Source organism: Microtus pennsylvanicus, chromosome 6 (assembly GCF_037038515.1).
Source record: "Microtus pennsylvanicus isolate mMicPen1 chromosome 6, mMicPen1.hap1, whole genome shotgun sequence".
Taxonomy (NCBI): domain Eukaryota; kingdom Metazoa; phylum Chordata; class Mammalia; order Rodentia; family Cricetidae; genus Microtus; species Microtus pennsylvanicus.
In genome coordinates, this window is record NC_134584.1 from 100456864 (window position 1) to 100483686 (window position 26823).

General features: G+C 33.9%; 1 protein-coding gene across 7 annotated transcripts in view; it reads right to left on the bottom strand.

Moving 5' to 3' along the window:
• Window positions 1-26823, bottom strand: part of Cdh8 (cadherin 8) — a 349279-nt gene that overhangs the window by 44780 nt on the left and 277676 nt on the right. For all 7 annotated transcript variants that reach the window (XM_075977043.1, XM_075977045.1, XM_075977042.1 and 4 more), the window contains exons 9-10: window positions 24185-24306; window positions 10783-10900 (exon numbers count right to left, since the gene is read on the bottom strand). In XM_075977043.1, coding sequence (XP_075833158.1) covers window positions 10783-10900; window positions 24185-24306 — 240 coding nt within the window. The remainder of the gene's footprint in view (window positions 1-10782; window positions 10901-24184; window positions 24307-26823) is intronic.

Genomic DNA, 26823 nt, shown 5'->3' on the forward strand with positions numbered 1-26823 from the left:
GCTCAAAGAGGCAGAATTTACGTTTTATGCATGATCTCTGTTCAATCTATAGTAATGACAAAAAAGTACTTTTTATGGAAAAAAAAACAAGTAATTCTTTGCTAGTAGTATATCAGTTACTTTCAAGGATATTGTGTAAAGGAACTAAGGTTGTGATTAATATTATAAAAGCAATGATTCCCTTTGAAATGTGTATCTTTTAACTTGTAGTATGTCTACACTTTATGTCACTCAGTGTGTTGATCTTGATTACATCATCTCTGCCAGTAATTTTATTATGATTAAGTTCTTGTAGTTTTCCTTCAGTTCTGTTCATAAATAAATACACAGTTCTTGGTTTTAATCATTGAAAAATTTAAGATTTATTCAGGAGGATGCCTATATATTTTCCTTTGGGTTCTTCTTCTTATTTAGCTTCTCTAGGATCACTAATTATAGGCTCAATGCCCTTTATTTATGGCTAGAAACCAAATATGTGTGAGTACATCCTATGTTCCTCTTTTTAGGTCTGGCTTACCTCACTCAGGATAGTGTTTTCTATTTCCATCCATTTGCATGCAAAATTCAAGAAGTCCTTGTTTTTTATTGCTGAGTAGTACTCTAATATGTATAATGGCAATGGGTTTTTGATCCTACTGCATGTACTGGCTTTGTGGGAGCCTAGGCAGTTTGGATGCTCACCTTACTAGACCTGGATGGAGGTGGGTGGTCCTTGGACTTCCCACAGGGCAGGGAACCCTGATTGCTCTTTGAGCTGATGAGGGAGGGGGACTTGATTGAAAGAGGGGGAGAGAAAGGGGAGGCGGTGGCAGGGAAGAGACAGAAATCTTTAATAAATAAATAAATAAATAAATAAATAAAAAGAAATATTTAAGATTTATTTTTTTTAATTCTCTCATGTTTAAGATCCCCATGCTAATTGTTTTTTGTCAGCTTGACACAAACCTAGACATATCTGGAAAGGAAGCATCTATATTGATAATTGATTCCATAAGATTGCCTTCTAGGCAACTCTTTCGTGACTCTTTGATTTATGATTGATATGGAAGGTTACGCCCCACTGAAAGGAATGGCATCCCTGTGGGAATACACCTAGGGACTAGAGGAAAGCAGCCTGAGTAGCCAGGGGACACAATCTAGTTCAGGACGGTACGGCCACAGACATGAAGCTAAGTCCATAGCTTGCTACATGTGTACTTGATACCCCTATTGATATCAAGGTAAAGAGAACATCTGTGTGACTCAGGACTTTTACATTTAGGTTTAACTCACTGTAAATCATTAAGACTTCAGGTTGTTATGTCTGAACAGCATAGGAATACTGTTGATATAGAATCAGTACTATAAAATCTTATCATCTATCACTTGCTTCTATCTATCTACAATCAACCAATCTATCAATCTATCAATCTATCTATCTATCTATCTATCTATCTATCTATCTATCTATCTATCTATCATCTGACTATATAGCTATATACCATCTATCTATCTATCTATCTATCTATCTATCTATCTATCTATCTATCTATCTATCTATCTATCTATCTATCTTATTTAGAGAGGAGGACAGAGAACAACTTGTGAGAGTCAGTTATTGCTTTCTACTGTATCAGTTGAGGAGAGCCAACTCAAGCACTCTGACTGAGACATACAGACTTTTAATCATTAAACAAAATAATAAACCACTTTGAGTGCTTTTTCTTCCTTTTAATGCATGCTAGATGTTTAAGATTTCTAAAACTTTTTAAGAAATATCATTTAATTTAGTGGTAAACTTTTAGGATCTTAATGACTCCGTATTATTGTAACAAATAAAAACAATCAACATGAGCATGAGACCTCCAGAGTCCAAACTAATGTAAAGCATATTGTAGATGCTCACTGAGTAGTCAGGATAATCACCACATTGTGCTATCTGTTTATAATACATGCAATGGACAATTTCATTTTGTCTTTTTTTTTAAATTTCCGGTTTCACCCAAACTGATACTGGGACACCTTTATCCAGTACTTAGCTGGAGCTATATAAACTCTTATAACTTGAAAAATAGAAACACATCTGAAGAAAAGGATAAGTAAAATATGAGCAATTTTTTAAAGCAATGATTCTAGGAATAAACCATCAGGTTTTCAAAGACAGTTGGTGACTGGTAAGAATGCAATCACTATTTGTGCTGGTTTCCTCCTCTGCAATGCACAGAGCAAATGACAGATGGAAGGTTATAAAGTATTAGAAAAAATATTCACATATATTAACCCTGTGTCACTTGAAAATAAAATGCTATCGAAAGAGTACATGTTCATCCTAAAATCATCACATACTCTGAAATTCTAATATCACGAGAATTCTAAACTCCCAAAAATAAATGGAATTGATTCATAATCTTTATAATCATGGCTTGTATTTTCCAAACAAACTCTATTTAGGCCATATGATGTTACTTGTATTATACTTTAAATCAAGTTCTTGTGAATGTTACCCTCCTCTTTAGGCACAAATGTTTGGGACAGGGTCTAACACTAAGGCCAAAGCACATTGGTTCTCCTAGACTGGTTCACCTATGAGCTGCAGAAGTGATGCCTATCTTTAGTTGCCTTGGGCCCTAGTCAAGTGTGCGTTATGGATGAGCACCACCGTCTCAGACTTATTACATGAGAGCTGGAGGTTAAAACTCAGGCCATTGTGCGTGTGCAGAAAACACATGCACTTGACTAGAAGTGATGATGATTCATCACCCAGCTGCCATTTTAAGTTTTTTTTAAAAGATTTTGAAATATGCTGGTATAATTTTTTATGTGTATTCCTGATATATGTACTAATTGTTTAGCTACTTTTCTGTATTAAACTGTGTACACCTGCAAGTCATTCTTCAGTGTGTAGGTTACACTTAATATCCTATAATAAACATCAAAATAATTTCTGGAGCAAATATGCCTTCCATATATGTGCTTGATTTGTCTTAAAAATTGTGAACGAAAACAAAGAATATTGGCTTACTGTGGAATAATATGAATATGCATTACTTTCAGGAGTTAATACATACTGACAGGTCAGAAGCTGGGCAGGAAGTTAAATGGTAAAGTCAATTTGAGAATGATGGGAAAAAGGATGGCAGAGGCAGGAGATATGCCAGTCAGAAGCTGTGCAAGCTAGATGTGCAAAAAATGAGGTAACAAGACTTGATACACATGACAAAGCATACATAGAAGTATGGGCCAATTTAAAGTGTAACAGTTAGCTAGTAACAAGCCTAGGCTATCAGCCGAGCATTTAAAATTCATATTCAGTCTCTGAGTCAGTTATTTGGGAGTGGGTGATAGGGACAAAAAATGTCCATTTACATTGGCTGCTACATCAAAGACAGGTACTCCCCTTGGCATTTCACTCCATTATTCCGTGTGTTCATCATGGCAATTCCTTTTCAACAGTACCAAACAGTTATATTCTATTACAGAATGCTAAAGGCTTATCTAAGCACCTTTTATATAGTTATTCAAAGCTTGTAATCTTCCTTCTAGTTGCACAATTTTGTACACTCAGTGTATTAGAATAGTTGAGTCTTACTACTCTAGCAATAACAGTTTCATTGAAGATGTGCAGAAGGTAAATTCTTAGGGTTGAGGGGAGGGAAATCATAAGGAGACCTTCAATAAAATAGTACAGAATAACGTAAGAAACTAAAAGAAGTTGTAAAAAGATGGCTGTTCTCAGTCTACTGTGCAAAGATTCACTTTGTTTTCCAAATCACTACAATAAGCAGCCTCAACAGTCAGATAACAATACAGTCAAGCAAAAGATGGAAGTAATTCTAATAAAGAAGCTTTGGGTATGAAAACAAAGCTAATGGTCATCACATTACTACCTTCCTTTACAGAGTTCATCATCCATTCTCCCTTTATAGCACCTGTAGGTGCTGTAGACTAGGCAGTAAATATACAATGTTCCCAGTTTCATACATAGAAATCAATCTAATACCCTTTCCATGAACTAGACGGCTTCTACAATTATTACCTAAAACCTTCATTAATTAATAAAACAACCTTGCATAGAGATAGGAAGAGTCAAGAATTATGCATAATCAGACTAGATCACAACTATCACGTTTTCCTAAGCAAAATAGGAATGCCATTTACAACACACACACACACACATTATGGTAACTGAAATTACCATATCTACAGGTCACTGTGATATTGTAAAGGACTCATCAACATATTTTGACCTTGCACCTTAAATAAGGTGCCTCAGCATCCCTCATCTAGACTTTCTCATGATGGAAACATCAATATGAAATTCAGGGGAGAATCAGCTGTCCCTGACTATAGATTGATATCATCACTCCGACGAGTCAAATTATTTCTTAAGATGGAAATGATAGACTCAATGAAACCTAATTCTTTTTTATGTAGGGCTAGGTTCACAAATTGGGTAGGGTCTAAGGGGAAACTTTATGATAGTATAGTAGTAGAATGTGGATCATTCCACTCTAAATCAGTGTACTCTGCAGAACAGCCTATGAATTTCTACACGATATGACAAATACTCCCGTTAAATTATGGCATCCTCTCTGAGAATTCAATTGGTATTCAAAAAGTGAATCCCGAGGAGAACAGAATACACTATATAGGAGGGAAAGTCAATATCCATTTTATTGACTACGTTATTCCCAACTCACAGAGCACTCTCTGACATGTGTGAGCCACAAAATAAATGGATATCAAATAAATGAATGAGTGAATAAAGATACGATATATTATTAATAACTTTAGAGTATGTGAAAGAGACATTTCTTGATTCACGTCTGATTGAGCAGGAACCATGAGGCACTGTGAAGGAAAGCAAGCAGGGCAAACTTCACAAAACCTGATAACAATAGAAATGAGGAAAAACAGGATCCTTGAGTTATTCTTATCAATGACGAGAAAATAACTAGATCGAGAAGACAAAGAGTGGAAGGTTTATATTCCAGGAAAAATGAAGGGGAAGAAATTTGATGTCTAACTTGTTTGGTGTTTTTGAAACTAAAGAATGAATCAAGTGTTTATGGGCAGAATGATGGAAAATTGAATTGTTTTCAAATCCAATTGTGTAGTCATAACTTCAAATGAAACAGAATAGATTTTTCTTCGGTTTTAACTCTTCTTAACTTACATATTGTCCTTAACTGAAATTTATAAATCCTAAATAGTTTGTTATAAACAACACGCCGCTGATAAAAAACAATAAACAATAAATAATGAATTCCTAAAGAAGACTTTTCAGCTTTATACATGATCGTATTTTATGTATTAGAGATCCCGTGAATTTCTCCGTGAAAACTGAGCCTTGCATTTTATGATTGAATAGGAAGTCCTATTTTCTTTATGAACAATGGCTGAAAATAAATAGAAATAACAATTTCTTGTTTTGGTGGGTATGCTATCTGAATGACTACTATATAAATGAGTTCAGTGTCCCCATAGTGGGATATAAAAAAAGATATCCACTATCATATCCACACAGCTACAATGTAGGTCCATTGCCTGGGGGAAAAACAGTAACAATGTATCTGCTATTGTTGAGGGATGCTGTCTCGAATAATGGACACCTGCAGAGAGAAATGTAATTTTTAATGAGCTTTTCTTAGTTCAAAGCATCCTAGAATGATGAAGAATTAAGGAGGCCTATGCTAGTCAGAAAGAGTCTACATGACGTATCCACTGTGAAAGGGATAATGCTCAAATTTAGCCTGGAGACATGTAACGCACTTAACTGCAGAAGAAGGAGGAACTTTTCTTCATTCTGAACAGAATAGATTTCTTGATGGTTCCGTGGGAGGAAAGATGTTCCGTCTGGCTGGCTTGTGATCAGAAAACTTGCTTTAGATTATGCCACAAATTTTGATTTTGGGAAAATAAGGAGTCTGAAATTAGCTGACAGAAATCAAAGGTTAAGAAAAAAAGGTTGTCAACCTAGGCAAAGTGTTTCCCTTAGAGTTCCCAGGACTCAGTATTAGGATAGTAAGTAAATCAAAGCATTGAAAAGGGAGTAGCCACTGTAGAGAGAAAGCTGAGTTTCAGTTTCGTAAGAGAGATTTTAAAAATACAGAGGAAAACTTTTTCTACCTACAAATCAATCTCAGAATCCTTCTCCTCCTCCTGGCTCTTCTTTTGTAAGTCTTTGTCTTTCTAAAATACCACCTTGGGAACAATAAGGAGATTGGCTGCAAAGTCTTTCAGTGAAAATAAATGTCTTTCTTGATGAGGTCACTCTGGAAATTACTGCTCTATATAGAAAAAAGAAAAAAAATTTAAAGGAGCCTGGTTGAAATGATATGCTAGAGGAGTGAAAAGGGGTTAAAATTATATTCATATCGAAAAAGATCATGTTCTGGTTATTGATGAGTGGTTTTCCACATCCCCATAGATGTCTCATTCTGAGTTTAGACATATGCATCACAACAGAGGTCAGCGGAAGCCTGGTGCTGTTATCCTGTATTATGGATAAGAGAACTGATACAGTAAATCATCTATAGAATTGATATTCTTTTTAAGGTTTATTTATTTATTATGTATACAATGTTCTGCCTGCATGTGTCCCTGAAGGTCAGAAGTCGGCACCAGATCTTATTACAGGTGGTTGTGAGCCACCATGTGATTGCTGGGACTAGAACTCAGGACCTCTGGAAGAACAATCAGTGCTCTTAACCGCTGAGCCATCTCTCCAGCCCTAGAAATAATATTCTTACAGTGGATACTTTGATAGAACAAAATGTGTTAAACATATATACTTGAAGTAGACCATCAATTGAGATCGAATTCTTAAGGAAAAGCATTAATTCTAATCTGAACAAATAAATATTTTATAGATACCGAACTCATGCTACACAGGTTTACTCAAAAGCTCTATTCAGCATTCATGTCATTTCCATTATCAATTATAAACATAATCATTTAAAATTATCAATTATAATCCTAAAAAATTATTTGTTTAGAGTGAGATTCATATTTATGTGTTTCTCTGTCATGCTGGTCTTGGCCCCATGGCCTCAAACACACAACTTTGCATCATCCTGAGACTGAATGACAGCCCTTGAGTGGATGTCTTTACAGCAGTATTAAGGGTAACTAGAAGATTCCCAAGGAGAGGTGGAACAACTTAGAGATTCTGATTCTTTTGCTAAATGTTTTCAAGACTAACTAAGTATTAGCCACGTTTAAGTTCACTGTGTATTTTTCTCACATAGTCCTTCCTTAAAAAGAAGAGCTTCACAGTTTCCTCCTTTCCCTGTGTTAAATCGGTTCAATATTTTAATGCAAGTCACAAAAGTTTCCATTACAGCAGTCAGTGATGTTACAATTCCAATCAAAAGATTATTTTACCTACAGTGTTCAGGCTGGAAAAAAGCAGGTTCTGCAGACCTCAAATTTCCTGAAAGCAAGATATTTCAGTATCTGTAAAAGGTCCATTTATCTTCCTTGTCTTCTTATACTGAATTGTTGGGTATTTTCCATTTCCACGGTTAGAATTGAAGCCAATACTGAAATGTGGTCAGCAAAAACTCTTTGTTTATAAATTCACCCAAGTATAAGATGAAGCAGCCAATGTCTGTACCACAAAATCAAAAGATTCAAGGTGCTCTGAAGTTTACATATGCAAAATATAAATGGCTCCTCATGTTTGACCTTTCATTTCCCCTTCTTCCATTTTGAAAATGGCCATATTATTATGGCAGAAATATTATTCCTATATACTTAGAAGGAGAATTATTTGTGAAATCATTCAACTGTGTAGTATAAAAGAGACAGCTCATTTCTATCTCATTTTGTCTTTGATTATGAATTAGTGGAGTGAAAATTGCATGAGGACCAATTTATTTAAGAAGAAAGATCACAATAATTTTGAGTTGAAAGACATGGCTGCAAATTCCTCAGAAAATGCACAGTTTTTCAGCTGTCTGCATGAAGATCAAATTAAGTGGGAGAGTAATTCACCTATCAAGTGTGGATTTGAATGTATTGGACATTGCAAAATTTTTATTCTTATAGTCTTAAATGTATAAATTCTGAAGATCTCAGTTTAGGAGCATCAATTCATAACCATTTAAAAGTGCAGATTAAAGGAAATAATGATTAATAATTACAAATATAATTAGAAGATTTCATTTTTATCTTATACTTCCAACACTAGATATCACAGTAAATGTAACGAAAATATTATCATTGACTATCATTAACACAGAAAAGACAAACTACGTAACAATGTCCCATTTCTTCATCTTTGTGTCTATATACTACCTATCTATCGACCTATACAAATACTTTAAAATTGACAAACTCTTTGATTATTTTAATTGCTTCTCTACATTATCAAGATATCTTGTTTTTATTCTTTTTCATAGTAAATATATATACTGCATATAGCAATGCAGTAGTAGCCTATTAAGGAGCTCTTGAATTTACAATCTAGGCAAAGGCAAATTGTGTATAAACTACATATCTACTCAAAAAGCCCTTCAACATCATGATTTACTCTATGAGGGGATGCTGAATATTTGGATCCTGAATTCAAAGTCACAGTGAACAAATGTCTTACGTTCAAAAAGACAGTCTTAGTTTATGGTGTTTTCTAGACATAAATATGAACAGTAGCTTCTTTCTATTTAATAAAAAATCCCCCCTTAGAAAAACAAATTTTACAGTCACAATTTGCAAAACAAATGACTGTATGATTTAAAATGAACAATTGTAGTACATGGAATATATTTTCTTTTTCTTTTTCTTTCTCTTTCTCTTTCTTTCTTTCTTTCTTTCTTTCTTTCTTTCTTTCTTTCTTTCTTTCTTTCTTTCTTTCTTTTTTATCCTGAGTCACTTTGTAACACTTAGACTTTTTTTCAAACCTATGGGATAGGACAAAATTTGGTCTCCTATTTTCTAGTTATAAAACAAAACACACAATCCATGCAGCTTTGAATACTCCTCTGAATGGTTATTGCAATGTGTAACACAGCATTTTCTTTGCTTTTTTTCTACTAATTTCAAAATTATAGTGAGAACAGAGAAAATCCATTCATTATTAGATGACATTTTATTTTCAGGAATATTGTCCTTTTAAATAGCAGCTGAAATTAGACTTTCTCTGGAATCCAGTAATTTACCTTCTCATTCACACAACTCTTGGATTCAGGGCCTTTCAAGGCCACAGTTTTAAAAAGAAAGAACTAAGGTTCTCTGAATGTAAAGAAGGAGAACACATTACTTCATGAAGATTTTTTAAATGTAGAGTATTTTATATAAAAATAATCCAGATACCAGTTATCTCCTGGTCAAAATAAGCAGGGGCCACATTATTTTAGATTCTCAGGTCAGTCTAGTATTCATGAATGGGCTTTTTAGCATAGGCTTATACACAAGATTTCAATAAAAAGATGCATCCTCCTTGTCTTCGTAAAAGAACAAAAATAATGTTCTTGTATAAGAGTTTCTGATTGGGATGATGAGCATGCTAGCACTCCATCCTAAAGGTGAGAGACTGAAATGTTGTCACTTTAATGTTTATAATAGTGAAAGCCGGATAGGTGAGTAATGTCTGTATAATGACCTTCTTGCTTCCTTTTCTGTGACGCATTTCTATTTATCAAAGCATCCCAAAAGAGCTAAGTAGATTGCAGTGAAAGGCAAGCCATGATACATTTAACAAGCCATAAAATGATATTTTATTTCATAACAGAATTTTATCCAAATCCATTAACCTCCTTCACACTGAGATACCAATATTCCAAACTGCTATTATGAACCAAAGTTTCCTACACTAATTGAATATAAATTCTACATGAAGCATTTGGAAAGCAAAAAATTACCTACAAGAAAACGAGAAATCTGATGTAGAGATTACTAATATTCTAATGGTTAAGTCTAAGATAAATATATTAGAGCCCAATTAAAGCTAAAATTGCTTTTCCAAAATACAGTAGCTGAGGAAATATCAATATATAAATGAAATGGACTTTTAAAGGCAAAGTTATTACCTTACTTTACAATAAACCACAGAAAAATTAAATTTAGCTAAGCCATATTAGTAAGGCTCTCAAAAATAATGGAATAAAGTAGGGTGGTGGTGGTACATATCCTTAATCCCAGCACTTGAGAGGCCCAGGCAGGTGGATTTCTGTGAGTTCGAAGCCAACCTGGTCTACAAGAGCAAGTTTCAGGACAGGCTCCAAAGCTACAGAGAAACCCTTCTCACAAAACCACACACACACACAAAAACGAAATAGATCAATAGATTCTCTGTGTTTTAGAGAAATTAAATTAGTTTGTACTACTTCCCAAATAATAGTATAAAAAGTTCTTCAAGAAGGTTCTTGTGAACTATTTACTATTATTAATGTTGGTCCAGGATTAAAACAAATACCTCAATTTTGTACCCACAAACCAAGCAATATTAAAACAGACTTTCTCTAACAACCTAATAAACATTCCATTAAAAGTTACCAACTACAAAGTGCAAACCATTTCATTCTGTGAATGAGATTTCAGATTCTCAGTCTTCTTGGAAGAATAAGGGGATGACTGAGGTATTCCCTGGTATAACACCGATTTTCATCAACAGATTTTTTTATCTATAATTTCAATATTAGGAAGAAGAAGTTACATATCTACCTTGCTATGTTGCTGACAAATGGGCTTCAGCTACCAATGACAAAATTATTTCAACTGTATTTTCCATTTGCATTGGGAAATCACTTGCCATTTCTCAGCAATTCACAGTGCAGCATTTCGCAAAGTCAACATATTTACCTTCATTTTTCTTGATGGTGAAATTTGGGTTGTTGACCATTTCTGGAAGAAGACTGTACAAGAAATAATGTCCATTTTTGGGATCATCTTTGTCCATGGCGCTTACTGTTTGAATGACCTGTAACATAAAATGGGCATCAGCATTTCTGATCACTTCAGAGGGCTCCCATTACTTGTAATAGGCCAGTGATATCCTTTTTGTGGTCTGCTACTTTGGTCCAAAGACTCATTTTCAGCTTTCTAAATCGTCATGGATGGTTTGTGCCAGGAATGGTTTGAGCAGTATCCATCACTTTAAAACCTCAGCTGTGATAAGTTGATGAAAATTAAGAGCATTACCTTCGTTTCCATTTGATGTCTGTGGCTTGAAATAGCAAAGTTAAGTGTATTTGAAAGTTCCACAGGGCAATTACAGGTTTCTTTCCAATTTGAGTATTTACGGGTATCTAGAATGAGATTTGGAACTGTTACAGTGACTGGAGTGGGCTTTGGGGAGGATCTTGGAGGTAAGACTCAACCTTGAATCCTCACAACACCTTTTTACCCATTAGGATATGTGTAAATGCCAGATGGAGTGTCCCTCGCACAAAATTCCCCATGGGAGACCTTCCTGGGGAGCTGTGTCTGTTCTCTTCCAATAATGAATGTTGTTTTTTAAAGTTAGTGGATAATATATATCAAAAAATGCTTGGCTTTGTACCCCGAGGTAACTATATGGCAGCCATCAGAAGAACGGCTGCTGTTCAGACAGATACCTATTCTTGGAATCCTACACTGGTGGTGCTATGTTCATTTTCAAAATTCATACTAACAATGCCATGTTGCTTCCTAGGATGACAGGGGATTATCTTAACATTCATTCATGATTCCATGATATTGGTTACTTCAATAGGAAATGGTGCAGAAGAGCAAAAAAAAATGTGGCTTATATGACATATAACAATCACATGATTCCGATAAGAATGAATCTTGATAGCAAAGTTGGCAATAGATATAGCAAAAGTGTGAGGACAAGGAAGTGCTCTCAGAATAATAAAATGTTGAGTAAATAATAATGGTTCCAAATATATTGTGTATATTTGAATATAAAAGTTCCATTGGATTTTGAAATTTTCAATGGAAAGGAAAAAGATCACTTTTTGTATGACTTTATCTTGTGGCTTATGACTTATTCAAATGTGAGAACTATGATCTCTGAACTTTAGTATTTTTGAGACTTTGCATAGTACCATAAAGTATATTTGAAAATGTACTAAAGCTAAAAAATTAAAGTTTATGTTATGTTTAAATTTTGTTAAGAAATGTATCTAGTTGCACTATATAACTCATTATAAGTACAGTCAGTTTGGGTCACCCTATGACCCTAAGTAGCTGCAAGTGCAACTTATCATTAAGCATAGAGGCCCTCATTAAGAGAGAGGTTTCTTAAGTTAAACTTTCCGCATCGAAATTACAGTGTTCCTTCTTTAAGGAAGTAATTTGAGACAATCTGAAACCTAATTTCTTAGGTGCATAAAACACAAAGTGTTTTCTCCCCCATGGGTAAGTTCTGATTATTTTTCTACATTGAAGTAATATTGCTATGAAATGCCCAATGAAATAATCATTTTTAAATATATTTATTAAGGGCATTGCTACTATTTGATTACATGATGCTTTATTTGATCTAGAAATAGAATAGAAGACTATTGTAACTAAAACACTTAATGGCGTGGATTAGCTCTGGGGTCTTAGTGTCAAAAAATATTTTGAATGAAAGGGCCAGGTAAGAAGATGTTTCTGTCACACAACTCCTTGAAGCAGTTTGAATATACAGTTATTTAAGAGGCAAGTACAAACTGACCCCCTTACTTAAGAACAACTCTGTGAGAATCTCATGTGGTAATCAAAGGGATGACAGGGCTCTCCTCTGAATCAGATTTGCCACCCTTTCATGCCTTTACCCAAATCACTACAGTGACCTTCTGTAACCAGGTTAGACAGTTAGAGGGGTCATCCATTTTGTATGAGAGTTCAATGAATAATGGAAGAGTTAAAGAGATAGTTTCTTGATAATCTGGGGTCACAACTAAGTACTTTTTAATAGTATACCTTGACTATGTACTAATGATCATAGTATTTATATATAATGTGGATGAAAAGACTCATATGTGCTGACTAAATGACCCACACGAGCGTGATTTGATTAGTGAATCCAGCATATTGAAAACAGCACATGCAATCCATAATCTATTATCCCTGTAGTAAAGGAATACAGCTACTTACCATACCACACCTCAGAACTTTCGTCTGAACATCATACTGGAAATGAAGCATTCTTTTCCCATCATTAATGTCAATAAGGACTCATTAGACATGTACTTTCTGCATTTTACCCCGAACTAACAAACCAGGAAGTATCAGGGCAGGCCTTAACAACACGCAAGTTCCACAATCCACGTGATTCTGCCCTAAAGCCATTTTAAATACATGACTGAAAAGAGCGGTTCTCATGCGTTTTTGGTCATTAGGGCAGAAGGGGTTTATTGTAAGAATCAATCCATGCTATCTTCATGACGTGCTAGGAATAAAGGGATTAAAATGGTGAATCTCGTTGACTTTCCAAACATCCCATACATTGATTGCAGTTAGCATTTTGGGTTAAACTATATTCGATGCTTCATTTTACTTTAATACAGGTCACTACTGTCTCAGCACTTTATCTAAATGTTGATGAGGGTAGATCGTTTGAAGGACGTTGTGCCATTAAAATTCATCAAGACACCCATGTTAAGAAGGCTGAATTTTTCAGTGATGTAATAACATCTGAATACACTTAGTTTAAACAGTGGAATAAAAAGAAATGTAGATGTATTCAAGGGAGTGAGACCCTAGAGAGTCTTGTTACAGAGCAAGAGCAGAGATAGCAAGTGGAATTCTCAGAGCTCCTACTGTGAGGTTCTGTGACCTCCATTGATTTTTAATATAATTAAAAATATCTTGCAAGGAAATTTATAAAAATGTCCAGAGAATTTACAGATGTGAGATCTGTACCTAATTTTCAGTTTACATATCTTCTCTTCTCTGTATGAATTTACTGCAACAAGGCCACTAAGGCTTTGAAATTTCCTATATTTACTCAGCTTAAATGAAGACTGAAAACAATCTCCATACCTCTTTCAAAAAAGAAAGCAAAGAGTATTTAGGGTATTATTAAGAAAATGCATTTCAAAGCCAGGCTTGAATTATGATGTGCACAGACATTGTATTTCTTGAAACTCATCAAAGAATCTTTTAAAGAAAAAAAAAACTAAAAAGAAAGATTCAATAGTATGTATCACAATATAATTTTGGTTCTAATAAAATATTAGATTATCTTTGCTTCTAAATCTGTATGGGATTTCTTTCCATTCATATTAAATTGTATTTTCCAATAATTTACATTTTTGAAGATCCAATCTGTTAACAAGAGTATCATGTGATCAATAGAACATTACCAATGAGTTCTTGGGGTTACTACTCATTAATTTGTTCTTAATTCTCCAAACATGATGGTCTATAAGAAATTTCCCACTCAGTATTTTGTATATGTCTGCCACGTAGCAACAAGCAATTATTTAATAGATGTTAGATAATTGCAAGTATATCAAATTCATCCTAATGACCTTATAGATTTTTATTATTTGTGGTACAGATAAGTAAATTAATGGATATATGGATAAATCAGTGATCATCTGAACATTTTTCTTTCTTATTTAGCCCTATAATGTCCTAAGAAATAAGCTTTAGGGGGCTAAATAGTACATCAAAAGCATTAATATGTCTCATCCTCAACATGTCTCGATAAAGACTGGCTTCTTCTCACAGGTATGCAATGTTCACCCAAAGTCACGGACTTTCACATTTTCTATATATACATTCTAGGAGAGTTGAGCTTAGATTTCTAACATTTTGGGAATTGAAAAATGAACCATATATCTCTGTTGTTCTTTTCCTTGCTTTCAACAACTTTATGGTAATACTGATTCTGAAAGGTAAAATTCATAAGTAAATTAATATTTATAATCATAGCTCTACCTGGAGACAAGATAAGGAAGTACTAATGTGTTACAACTTTCGAAATATCCTTCAAGGATTCTGAAAAGAAGAACAGTGCACATAAATATATGTGTATGCATTTGTATGTGTGTATATTATCTAGGAATGCTGCAATGATGGTCACCAAGGTCATAAACCACTTTGTCATTCAGAAAATGTTCTTATTGTTACTTTTAACTTCTCAGTGATTTAATTAAAAGGAATAAAGAAATTGTCAATAAAAGAAGGGACTGTGTAAGATTGTAGGACACAGTATTTTTAAAAGCTCTCTCTTTTTTTCTCCTATTGTCAGGTTTATTGTGGATATAGATATAGAAAAAAAATGTCTAACTATTATTGCAGTAGTTTTTAACTTGAATAGAAATGGATCACAGGTGAATAAACTTCAGGTAGCTCAAAGTTAAAATTACTTGAACTTATTAATTTACATGTATACATGAAAAAAGCACGTGCTCTCATCAAATTATCTATGGTGTCCATAATCAAATAAAACAAAACTGTCGAGAATTATTTTCCATGAAAGATTTCATTAAAATATTTTTCATGAAAATAAAGTTAAAATAATCATGATTTACTGAACAAGTGAAGAATTACAGATATTAAAGGAAGCATACACAAATAAATCTTCAATACCCCCAATTATAGCAAAACAAGGAAAAGAACCCAGGTGTAATCAAAGTTCATATCCATTTAAAAGTTATTGACAGAATGTGTCAGCTAATTTGTTTAGCCACCCAGTCTTGGTCAGGATTTTTTTCCCCTTATTTACCATGACTTCCTAAGTCATTTCTATAGATGGAAACACCTTTTGCCTCCAACATGCCATATGTACCTTCAGAACATGTATTATAAGTGGAGAGCTACAAGAAGGACCTAGGAAGGGTATGAGAAATTTCAGTGTCTCTTAGCTAAATGGATGAAATTTGGGCTCTCACAAATCCACTAACAAAAACCTAACCCTTCATCCCATGTTTAATTTCACCCTCTCATATTTATTGACACTAAACTGATTTAAGAAAATATAGTTGATGTTTTTTGAATGGCATGTTTAGATATGTTAGTTATTTTTCTATCTCTTTTGCTCCTTAAATTTTTTGTTGACCCAAAATGCATCATATTTTTATGTCCCCTGAAATAACCAATATTAAATACAAACCACTCCATGTATTATGGAGCTTTATAAATACTGAATTAGTTAGTTTTCATTTACAGGTAAACTGCAGTGGTCTTCACAATCACAATCCCTTTTCCAATCTGTCTCTTTTCCATGCTCAACATATTAGCACATAGTTTATATGCCAATGCCTGCTTGTGCAGGCAAACATTGATTCCCGAGCTAACTGAGTCCTATCTTTTATTCTTAAAAAAGTAATGATTTCCTTCAGTCATTAATTTCATCTATATTTTTTCATATAAATTTGAAATATTTTATAATCAGAAATGAGTTACAGAGCCAAAGTACCATGCAAAATTCTTCTGGAAATTCATGAGACTTCATATATGCAAGGAGAATACAATTAAACAAAATATTGCTAAGCCAATATTCTTGAACTTGGTTCAATTAAATGTTTCTCAACCTTATTTAGTATCCCACACTAAACATACAAATAAAACACACACCCTCACATACACACATACACACACACACACACCCTTGCACACTCACAACCCCACCCCACCTCACCGATTATTTTGCTATTGCGCAAGTTGTGTTCAGAAACCTACTTTTAGAAATACTATCATCTACAACTTTTAGTTCATAGAAATAAGGAAGGTTTCTTCATATCACTTGAAAGCTATAGAACTGTGACTATCAGTTTCTCCATCTTTTTACTATCTCTGACTACATTTTGTACCCAATTTGCATCCTTAATACAAAGTCTAATCCTAAAGCCTGTCGATATCTAGAGTAGGTATTGCTTTCTTCAAAAGCATGATCATGCCCATACTTTGGGAAATCAAATGGAACAAACATGTACTTGTGTTCACGTGACTTTCCCCTTATCCTAAATTCTTACTGAGTAGTTAATAAGTTTAAAAATTATAAAATTAGAATTCACTTTAGAACTTTAAACATTATTGCCCTTTCTCTTATGATCATCAATCTCAGTTCGATCAAAGACAAGGGTTTGGAAGATTTAGACACTATGTGTTCGTCTCTGTAGATCAGGGAATTTGAAAAATTTAAACAAATTCATAAACTAATTCTAATCCACAAGTTCATACTATTAATAAAAGGGTATGTGATCATTTCTTCTCCATAGAAAAATATGACACTTATAAATAATAAGTGGATTTATTAAAAATAATCTATAGCTTATTCTTTATGGTATTGACTTAATTAGGATCTATTTGTATTGTACTTCTGCAAGCCACCTCAAAATATGTAACAATAACAAGACAACAAAGCAGGTATGTTTCTATTAATGTATATTTTATTTTTAGCTTCAGCACTTATCAAAAATTCGTAATTTGTTTATTCCTTTATCTAAAGTGCTTTAGAACTGTAAATTTAAAGTATTTTGCAAATTGTAAAATATTTGCATATTTACAAAAAGACATATAAAGGGTGGGAGTTTAGTTTATAAACGAAATCCATTTCTTTATCATGCACACTTGTATATGCTATCTGAAGATAATTTGATATAATTTTCATTTGTCTTGTTTCGAACATACTTTTCTTTGTATGTATCTTTAGGGATTGAACCCACGGACTTCTTCATGACACGCACATACTCCTCCATAAGCTGTACTCCTGACTGTATTTGTGCTGTAACCTTTCCCCTGACGAGCTGTGAAGTTTTCTGCACAAGATGTCATACTTGAGTACAAAAACACTTGGATTTTACAGAAGTTTATGTCTTGGATTTTTAAATTAGAGATATTCAACCCATATTGCTATTTAATTACAAAAAAATGTCGATGTTTTAAATATTTAGTAAGACATGTGGGAGGTGGAGGCATGAAAATCTGTAGTTCCTTGCTACCTATGACTGCATAATGAGTTCCAGGCTGACATAGGCTACATGAAGCTCTTCCTTAAAAGTAAAAGCAATATGTATATGTGTGTATGAATATATTAATATCTGCCTGCCTGGTGTTTCCAAAAATATGAGAGTTTAAATTAACTATCATTCCTTAACGCTGAGTCACAAAATGGCTGTCATAGATATGAATGACATTTGTATTGTTCTTACTCCATATTCTTCAACAATATTTTATCAAAAATCCTTTTAATGCTCTCAGAATTGTGCTTTTCAAATTATACTCCTATTAATAGCCCACTTAACAAGGTTTCGCTGCATGAAGTTTCTCCATATACAGGTTATGGACCCCAATTAACTAACCATCTTTATTCTACCCAAACTCAAGCGAAAAAATAGTTTTTCAGGTATTCTGTTTACATTATCAGTTTCCTCTGGTTTAAATTAACCTTGACTCCCACTTGGGTGTGCAGATAGCTCAGGAAATGGCTGATAGGAAGGTTGAAACTAAATCCCTTGTAAACTGCTTCACAAGTCTTACAAAGCACCCTCCTTTTATTTTGTTGCTTTATATTTCATAGAAAAGATCTCAGAAACTGAAAAACAAATGAACCAAGTTACAGATTCATTCTTCTCTGGGTTTGTCAAAGGATAATTATCATTACTTTTCTTATGAGGCTTTCTTTTTATCCAAGGTGTCCCAGAGTGTGTTTGAGCATAGTATGTTATTTTTTCTCATGAGTTGATATATGTTTCCGCCTTTGATGGTGTTTCTTATTTTTATTCAGAATCTTAATATTCTCATGGCTAGATTCCTAAAAGTTATTCTACATGCTCACAAAATTTTAAAAGTCTTTTTCCTTGAGAAGTACAATGAGATTCTAAAAATTGCAAAGGTTTTGGCATCTTCAGGAACTGAGTTTGAAACATTTCTGTAGTCTCATGAAACCTTTACTTCATGTGCGATGGTGCATGTCTTCAATCCCAACACAGAGCCAGGGGGAATTTTGTGAGTTCCAGGCCAGCCAGATCTCCAGGATCCTATTCCAGGTCAGTAAGGCATTGTGAGGCTTTGTCTCAAACAAAAAGTAGAAAAGGAAACACTACTCTCTTCTTCAGCCTTGGCTTCTACAGTTTTGCAATTCCTGAAAATGTCAAATTGCACAACTAATAACATCTGTAATATGTTAAATAATTCTATATATTATTTCCCACCACAGCAAACAGTTTAAGTTACATCTGTCTCCGTTGTCAACAAAAGGACACTGTGAGACAAAAGGACTAGCGAATATGCTTGGCAGTTACAGTTTCCTCACGGCTTTTTCCTCTTTATAATATATGTTTGCACTCGCAAATATTGGTGCAAATTCTACTCAGCCATGGAATTCTAGAAAATATTCTGATTCACAGATGTCCTCGCTTGTCAAGCAGAGATATTGCTGTGGATTCTGAACTGCCTTAAATTGATGGTTAGAAGGTCCCCTGTGTGCCTAATCTTTTCTCATTCTCTAGTTTCACTTTAAATAACAACAAATGAAAAAAAATTATCTGATACTACATAAGATTTCTTCAATTTCATTGTTCTCCTCTGTTATGTGTTTAATTTTTGTTTCCGTCTAACTAAAACTCTTAATAATGTTTACAATGTCTTCCTCACTGGCTTTAAGAGAATACTTCTTTCCTTTCATATTTTTCCGAATTGATGTTATAATGATTGGTACACCATTAATGCATAATTCATATAGTTCAATACATAAATTAACAATTTTTCATCTGAAGAGTTTGGTATGTATACTGTCTATCTGAGAGTAAAGCAAATGTTTCAGTAATAATATTTGAGAAATTAACTTTTGAAATATGTCTAATTGTTGAATGAAATCAACTTAAAACATAATTATAAATTTTTATTACTCTCCTTTCTATAGTAACTATGCTACATATCATCCAGAAGTGTGAGTGACTGTGTTTTGTTGAACTGTGATAATTCTATAATAAGTACTAAATGGCTAAAATGTTGCCAAGGATAGGTAACATTTATAAGCTAATTTTTTTTATTTTGTTATATTCTTTTTATAAACCAGACCTAACGACTTCTTTCTCAACAGAAGGTTTCCATTAGTATAGACACTAATGAAACTCACATTATAATCCAATACATTCATTTATAGGGAGAAGACACACTGTTTCATGAAGGAATGAAACACTTAAAAAACCTATTGTCCAAGTATTTTGAACACTAAACAGGACACCTTGACTCAAAACAAAATAAATAGTTGTTTAGTTCCTGGGCTGAGAAACTGTTGGGAGGAAGCATCTACTAACCTGTATATAGTAAGCAAGACATTAGTATTTGAAATAAAACACTAGGAAAATTCAGTCAAGGAAGTTAAGAGGAAGGGCATAGTCCTGAAATCTCGCTGGCTTTTGTTTTCTCCATGTGTGGTTCTGCATGTAGAGCTGCTGAACACACTTAAGGAAGACACTAGTCTCTGAGCATTTGTTACCTGTTCCTCCTCCCGTCCAGCTGGGTTCCCCATTGTCTTCAGATAGGCTCTGGCTGAACTCTTAAGACCAACGATTTCTGTACCTGTGGAATTTATTTTATAATCTGAGGACTTTTCTTCATGTATTGTTACCTCTTTAGGGCCATTTAGCTTCTTTCTGTGTTGGGTGTTTGAAAGAATTTCTTGAAAATCTGTAAATTCTAAATGAGTGTACATGGAGCAGAAAGAAAATTTCGTGATGATAAAAGTCTGATATTGTATGGCACTAAATTTCTCATGCTTAGCCAAGCCCTGGTGACACTCAGTGACAATAAACACCCTCTTCACCAGAGGTGTCAATTATCAGACATATTTTTAAATGCAACTCACATTCCCAGTTTTATCCAGGGCATTATTCAGGATTAAGTGAAGAGATCTTTTCTATGCATCTCATAAAACTGATAGTTAATTATTTGGTAGGTCATCAAAATCAGACTCTGCTTGACTTAAATTCTGCAGATGTATACCACTTGATATCATGTGACATAAGATAACTTACCCATATAATTTAGACATGGTGTTTTAAGAGAATAGTGATCCAAACTGTTGCATTAACATTTATTGTTTAGCAGGACCATTAAATGTATTCAAAAACGAAAGGATTTGGATAGATTTTCTGTGATGGAGAGTGACTCCAGACTATTCATAATAGTTATTGTTGCTCTCTCAAGAGACTCAGTTTTATGAACTCTATCTTTTGCTTCAGAATTTTGAGAAGGTCAGAGGAACCATTTTAGGATTTTAGGATTTTAGGGTTTCTTCAGATAGTTACACCTCTTTTAATAAGATGCATTATGAAGTAGAGCTGATTATCCAGACAGGCAAAGGGTCCTCTTTCTTTGCCTTCTTTAAGATTCTAGATGTGTGTAGAGAAATCAAATACTGTTGATATGAGCATGTTGAAGTAGATTCTCTATCTCTGTCATAAGGTATTTTAAGTTGCTTTGTATATACTCTTCCAATCCAAACACTTATACTGGGTATATTTAAGAGCTAGCCCTGGAGTATTATTAAATTTCTCCAGGTGCAAAAGCTATGAGGAAGCTGTTTCTCTATACGTTTATTCTGAAATCTGTGTATTTCAAGTGCACAACATAAATCATTAAACAATACTAAGATAACTATTGATGTAATGAGTAAGTGATAGTTTTATTTATTTATTTTCATGATATTATGATCACTATGGATGAACATTGTAATTCCATAGTGAGTTAGACATTTGTGGTATATTATGAGAAATGACAAACACATAGTGTAGCTGGAAATGAGAGCATATGCTTGTAATCACAGTAGGGGGTGACCTAGGCAGAAAGGTTAAGAGTATGGGAAGTGTCAGTAAAATTCTGGGTACAAAGCCATCCTTTGCTATGTACTGAGGGATTATCTAGAAAAATTAAGGAATGAAAGGAAAAAGAAATGCAAATATTTCAAACTTTGCAAGTACACACTATAAAGTTTAGTAACAAAATAGAAATGTAGGAATAAGATAAAATCTAAGAATTAGGTATTTAGACACGAAAAGTTAGACAGGAATGATATAAGAGATCTACATGAATTCTGGCTGACACAAAGATTTCGGAGGGTTTGAGGAAATTGTATAAACAATAGTAGATGCCTCACTCAGTCAGATCTATGGTCCAAACGAATGCAAAACAATGGTTGATCCCTTCAAGGAAATAAAACTCCAGTAAGCAGTCTGAAATCACACTCACAGGGGGCACAGTGCAGTGACACACACATGGCAAACGCATTGCTCACAAAATAAACCATTCATTGTGACTTGCAAAATTCATAAAACAAAGAATAAACTTTTTATTTTGATGTTGCAGAGAAAAGGTTGAGAAACACTGTGTTGAATTTTATTCTGTTTTTTTTTTCCTGAAGATAAGAAGAACTGCAGAAAAAAATATTAAATCCTTACAAACAATCAAATTCCACAGGGTAAAAGTCCAAATTCTTAGAGATCCATGCAGCATTCTTGTCGATACCACTATAGAGGCCAATGTGTTTAGTGTCAATGCCATTGACTCTGAACTTGTATGATGAGTTCTGCATGAGCAATGAAGTTCTGCTTAAATTCTAATGCATTCTGCAGAGTCCGTATGATATATAAATGCCTCACTTCTATCTGTGGAGGCTCTGTTATCCTATCAATTTTCTGGTCCGTGTAACAACCATATCCTTGAACTTGACCTGTTACATTTTGATCAATATCTCTGTGCTTATTAATCCAGCACCCGGGCTAAATAGTATCATTAATATTTGTTCATGCAGGCACTTGCATACATATGTTTACATGCACACACACACACACACATACAGGCACACCGTGATTTATCCTGCCAATAGGGTCCACAAATGGATGATGTTTGGAAGGTATGATTCCTACTTGGCAGTTCTATGTTGTAAACTTAAGAAACAAAGCTAATTTTGGAACATGAAAATAAAGCCTCATAAGGCTGAATGCCTAGTTACTTAAAGATGATGCATTTTATTCTGAGAACTTTAGCTTTGCTGTGCGTGAAGTGTGTGTTTCCTTTTGTTTGTTTGTTTTCTTTTGTTTTGCTTTTTGGTAGACTGGGGGTGGGTGGGAACCTAAGCATTTAAGGAGGAATAGTCTAGAAGAATTTGCCCACTGTTTTATGGGCAGGTAACCCTTCATCCCTTTCAAAATATCAAATAAGAAAATAGAGTTAGAGAACTACAGTCCTATTCTTTTAGGATAAAGAAAAATATGACTCTTGTCAGGTAAGCTTCTTGGCAAATAGTAAGTTTAATTCCTAACACCCACATGAGGCACAAGAATAGTTGGATTAACAACTCCAGTGGCATGCTGTCAGCTGCTGTTTATTTAAATGAAAATGTCACCATCCAGAAATAAATTAGGAAGTTGAAAAATGATAAATTTCTTAAACATACAGTACTTCAGCACCTTGTTAAAATAAATCTATTACATTTGTGGTTTTGTAATACTTTACATAGGCCAATTTCATTTCAACATTCAGAGTATAGTGACTTCTGGAGATTTTGTTGTTATTTTTACTCACTCCCGCCCTCTATCCTTCCCTCCCTTCCTCCCTCCCTCCCTCCTGCCCTCCCTCCCTCTCTCCCTCCCACATACCTCCCTTCATTCCTTCCTTCCTCTCTCATCCCCTCCCTTCTTCCCTGTTTTCCTGTATTTTCATCTTTCTGTCTTCTCTGCTTTATGCTCTTATTTTCTGCCCTTTATCTTTCTGTCTTCAGTATTTCTATGCAACATGAGTCCCATTATTACACATAAAATTGCCTTATGGGCATTTCTAAAAATTGATATCTACTTTATGATTGCCTAAATTTACATAACACGTGTACTGACATAAAAATAGCTACCTAAAGTTTTCTATAAACTACTGGTTTTCCTGGGCCAACAATTAAGTGTTACTCTTTTAAATCTCAAGCAAAAATGCATGACTGCAAGGAGCTGTTGATTAGATTCTTGTCATGTGAAGGTTGTGTTAAGCTCCTGCACTGTAAGATAATTCCCACGCATCACCCATATCTGATGAATCCTAAGACAATGATTTGGCTTTGGGTTCATAGCAGAGCAGATCATTCCACTTTGATGAGACAATTTGGTCATAAGGAGGAGAATTAATATATGAAAAAGACAAATATTCTTTTCTGTTCCCATTTGGATGAGTGTTATGCCTGTGACTTTGTAGAGAAAACCAGTGCAAATGCACACGATGATGCCGATTAAGTAAATACGAGACAGTTGTATACAAACATATTCAGCATTAACAACATGGAGATATTTACTTGGCCGGGTTTTCCATTTTCACATAAAAATGCCTCATATTCAGCTGCGAATTCAGGGGCGTTGTCATTGACATCCAGCACTTTAATAGCAACGGGCACTCGAGATATCTGGCTGTGGTTTCCTATGGGAAGGAAAAAATAGTATCAGCATTCAGGGTGTTTCCTTTGAACTCGTAACTCCCCTTCCCTCTCTATGACTTTTGTTGTCTCCCTTCACTAGGATGTTTTCCAACTAGAGATTGTAGAGTATAACCTAAAAGTATTGATGAAGAATAACAAATGTTTCACTCCTTAAAAAAAAAGGCAGCAAATTAATATTCTAACCACCATTTTCTAGAGCTTACTTCACAAAGAACCATATGTAAATAACTAAGAGACATTGTATTTGTGAAGTTTATTGATAAAGACAATTTTTAAAGGAAAATCAATGTACATAACAAAGATTTATCTGTTCACTAGGAGAGAAAAGTGCCCATTCTGAGCTTTTATTTTCTAAGCCTGTATCTATTAAGTTCAGGTTTAAGAAGCCAGTACAAGTGTAGAATTAAATCATTTGTTGAAAAGGAGTTCACAACAGTCATGAAAACGATAAAATTTGAGATGAACAATCATGTATCTTTTAAACTTTGTGTTTCATTAAAAATCAATGTTAGTATATTTTTGAAAAGGCCAGAAGACTGATATTTTCATAAATACATTCATATAAATAAAATTAAAGTATTTTACTGTTCCTATCTTTATTTCTATAGTAGAGAACTCCATATATAATCTAAAAGTTTTAGGTCTCTAAACTAAATATAAAGTATATGTATATATGTGTCTGAACAAACACACACTATAATTGGTTCTTAATGGTATTGTTGGGTTAGGCAATATTTTTTTGTGAGTAATAAATGCAATTCAATTTGACTCTGACTGTACCATGTTATAATCTTTGATCTGTTGTAAATTATACAGAATGAAATGAAGAGGGCCATTTATTTATTTGGGTTACTGAAGCACTGAATATTTATAAGCAAACAGTGAGGGAAAACATATTTGGCTTTTAATATAGACAAATAGGCTTACATTTAATATCAAACTTTTTGACAATGGATTCAGGAAAAGAATCTACAAAACCTCCAAATATCACTATTTTTATGTATAAAAGGGATTTCTAAAGCACACACAAAACAATTATTACAGATATGCTGCAAATTTACCGTCACTTCCTTGCTAACCCTTAAAATTTGAATTCAGCTCATTGGGGAAGCAGGCCCTAAAATTCAAAATTGATTTGATGATATTTAGCTGACATTGGCGACATGGACATACTCTCATGGAACTAATGGGACACAACTTCCTGAAAATTAAGATAATGGCACCCAATGCCTCCCAAGTTTTGCCCTTTTTACTTTGTTGTTTATTACCTAATGAATTAATTCCTTCTCTTATAGAGAAAGCATGTGACTGTCTAGTTTAATGGAATGTAAATTCTAAAAACAGTGTAACATACATCTCTAAGACAAGAAAATGACATTTCAAATTTTGTCTAGTCAACAAAACTCTGCAAAGGTTACACTTTAAATTCAAAACGACTGTGTCCTTAAAGGCTTATATCGCTTTCTACCCTGACCATGAGCGCTCCTGCAATGTAGAATGAATTGTGTTTACAGCAAACAAAGTTTAGAACCCTAACTTACCCTCCTTCACAGCTGTTTTGACTCATTTTTCTCCCCAGGGAAATTGAAAGTCCAGAATTTAACATTTTATTGTTGAAATTATTGCAACTCTTATAGTGAAAGAAATAAAGCTTATCACTTATAAATACCTGTCATGGATTTAGGTACATTCTAGCCTTTGCATTTGGTAATTTCCAGTATTATCAGCAATGTATATATTATGTTTGTTTAAAGAAAATATTTTATACTGTAATAATATTAAAATTTATTCAGCTTTGGTCTTTCAAACAGGAACCATTTTTATTGCAAAATTTGGGGAATATAGATTATCCTCAGGGACCTAAACAGAACCAAATCTTCAAATGTTCACACATTTGTTGTTTTTATCTTGAGTTTTAGAAATCTTTGGAAATTGAAATTGGATATCACACTGACTCAGATGAATTCTATAAGGACTAATTGTCTAATAATTGTACTTATAATCTACAACCCTCCATGAGAAATTGTGCAATTTGACCTCACTATTTTAGGGTTCTGTTTTATCAATGAAAGCCCCCCTTAGTGAATTATTTTTTTAAACTTTCATATATCTTAGCAGTAAAATACTGCTGGTTGTTCATTTAATTTTATAATATTAATTCATTTTAATTCTTAATATAATTCTTTTGTATGTGAAATATAATTCTTTTGTATGTGAAAAATTACAGTGAATGTCTATTTAATATTATTGTATTCAACCTAATGATGCCATTACTAAGTGGTCATCAAAAACTAAATAAGCTGCTTGTTTCAAATAGTCAATACCAAGACTGTCACTGCAGAGCATAGATAAGTACAGGGAAAATCTATCCTGGACCTTAAGCAGTGTTTTGATCCTTTTTGATCATTTGCAGTGAACAGCATGGTAAGCCATTGAGTCAGGCTTCCTGACAATGTTTGATAAGTCCAAATCTATCAGTATGGTAGTTGGTAGCTGTT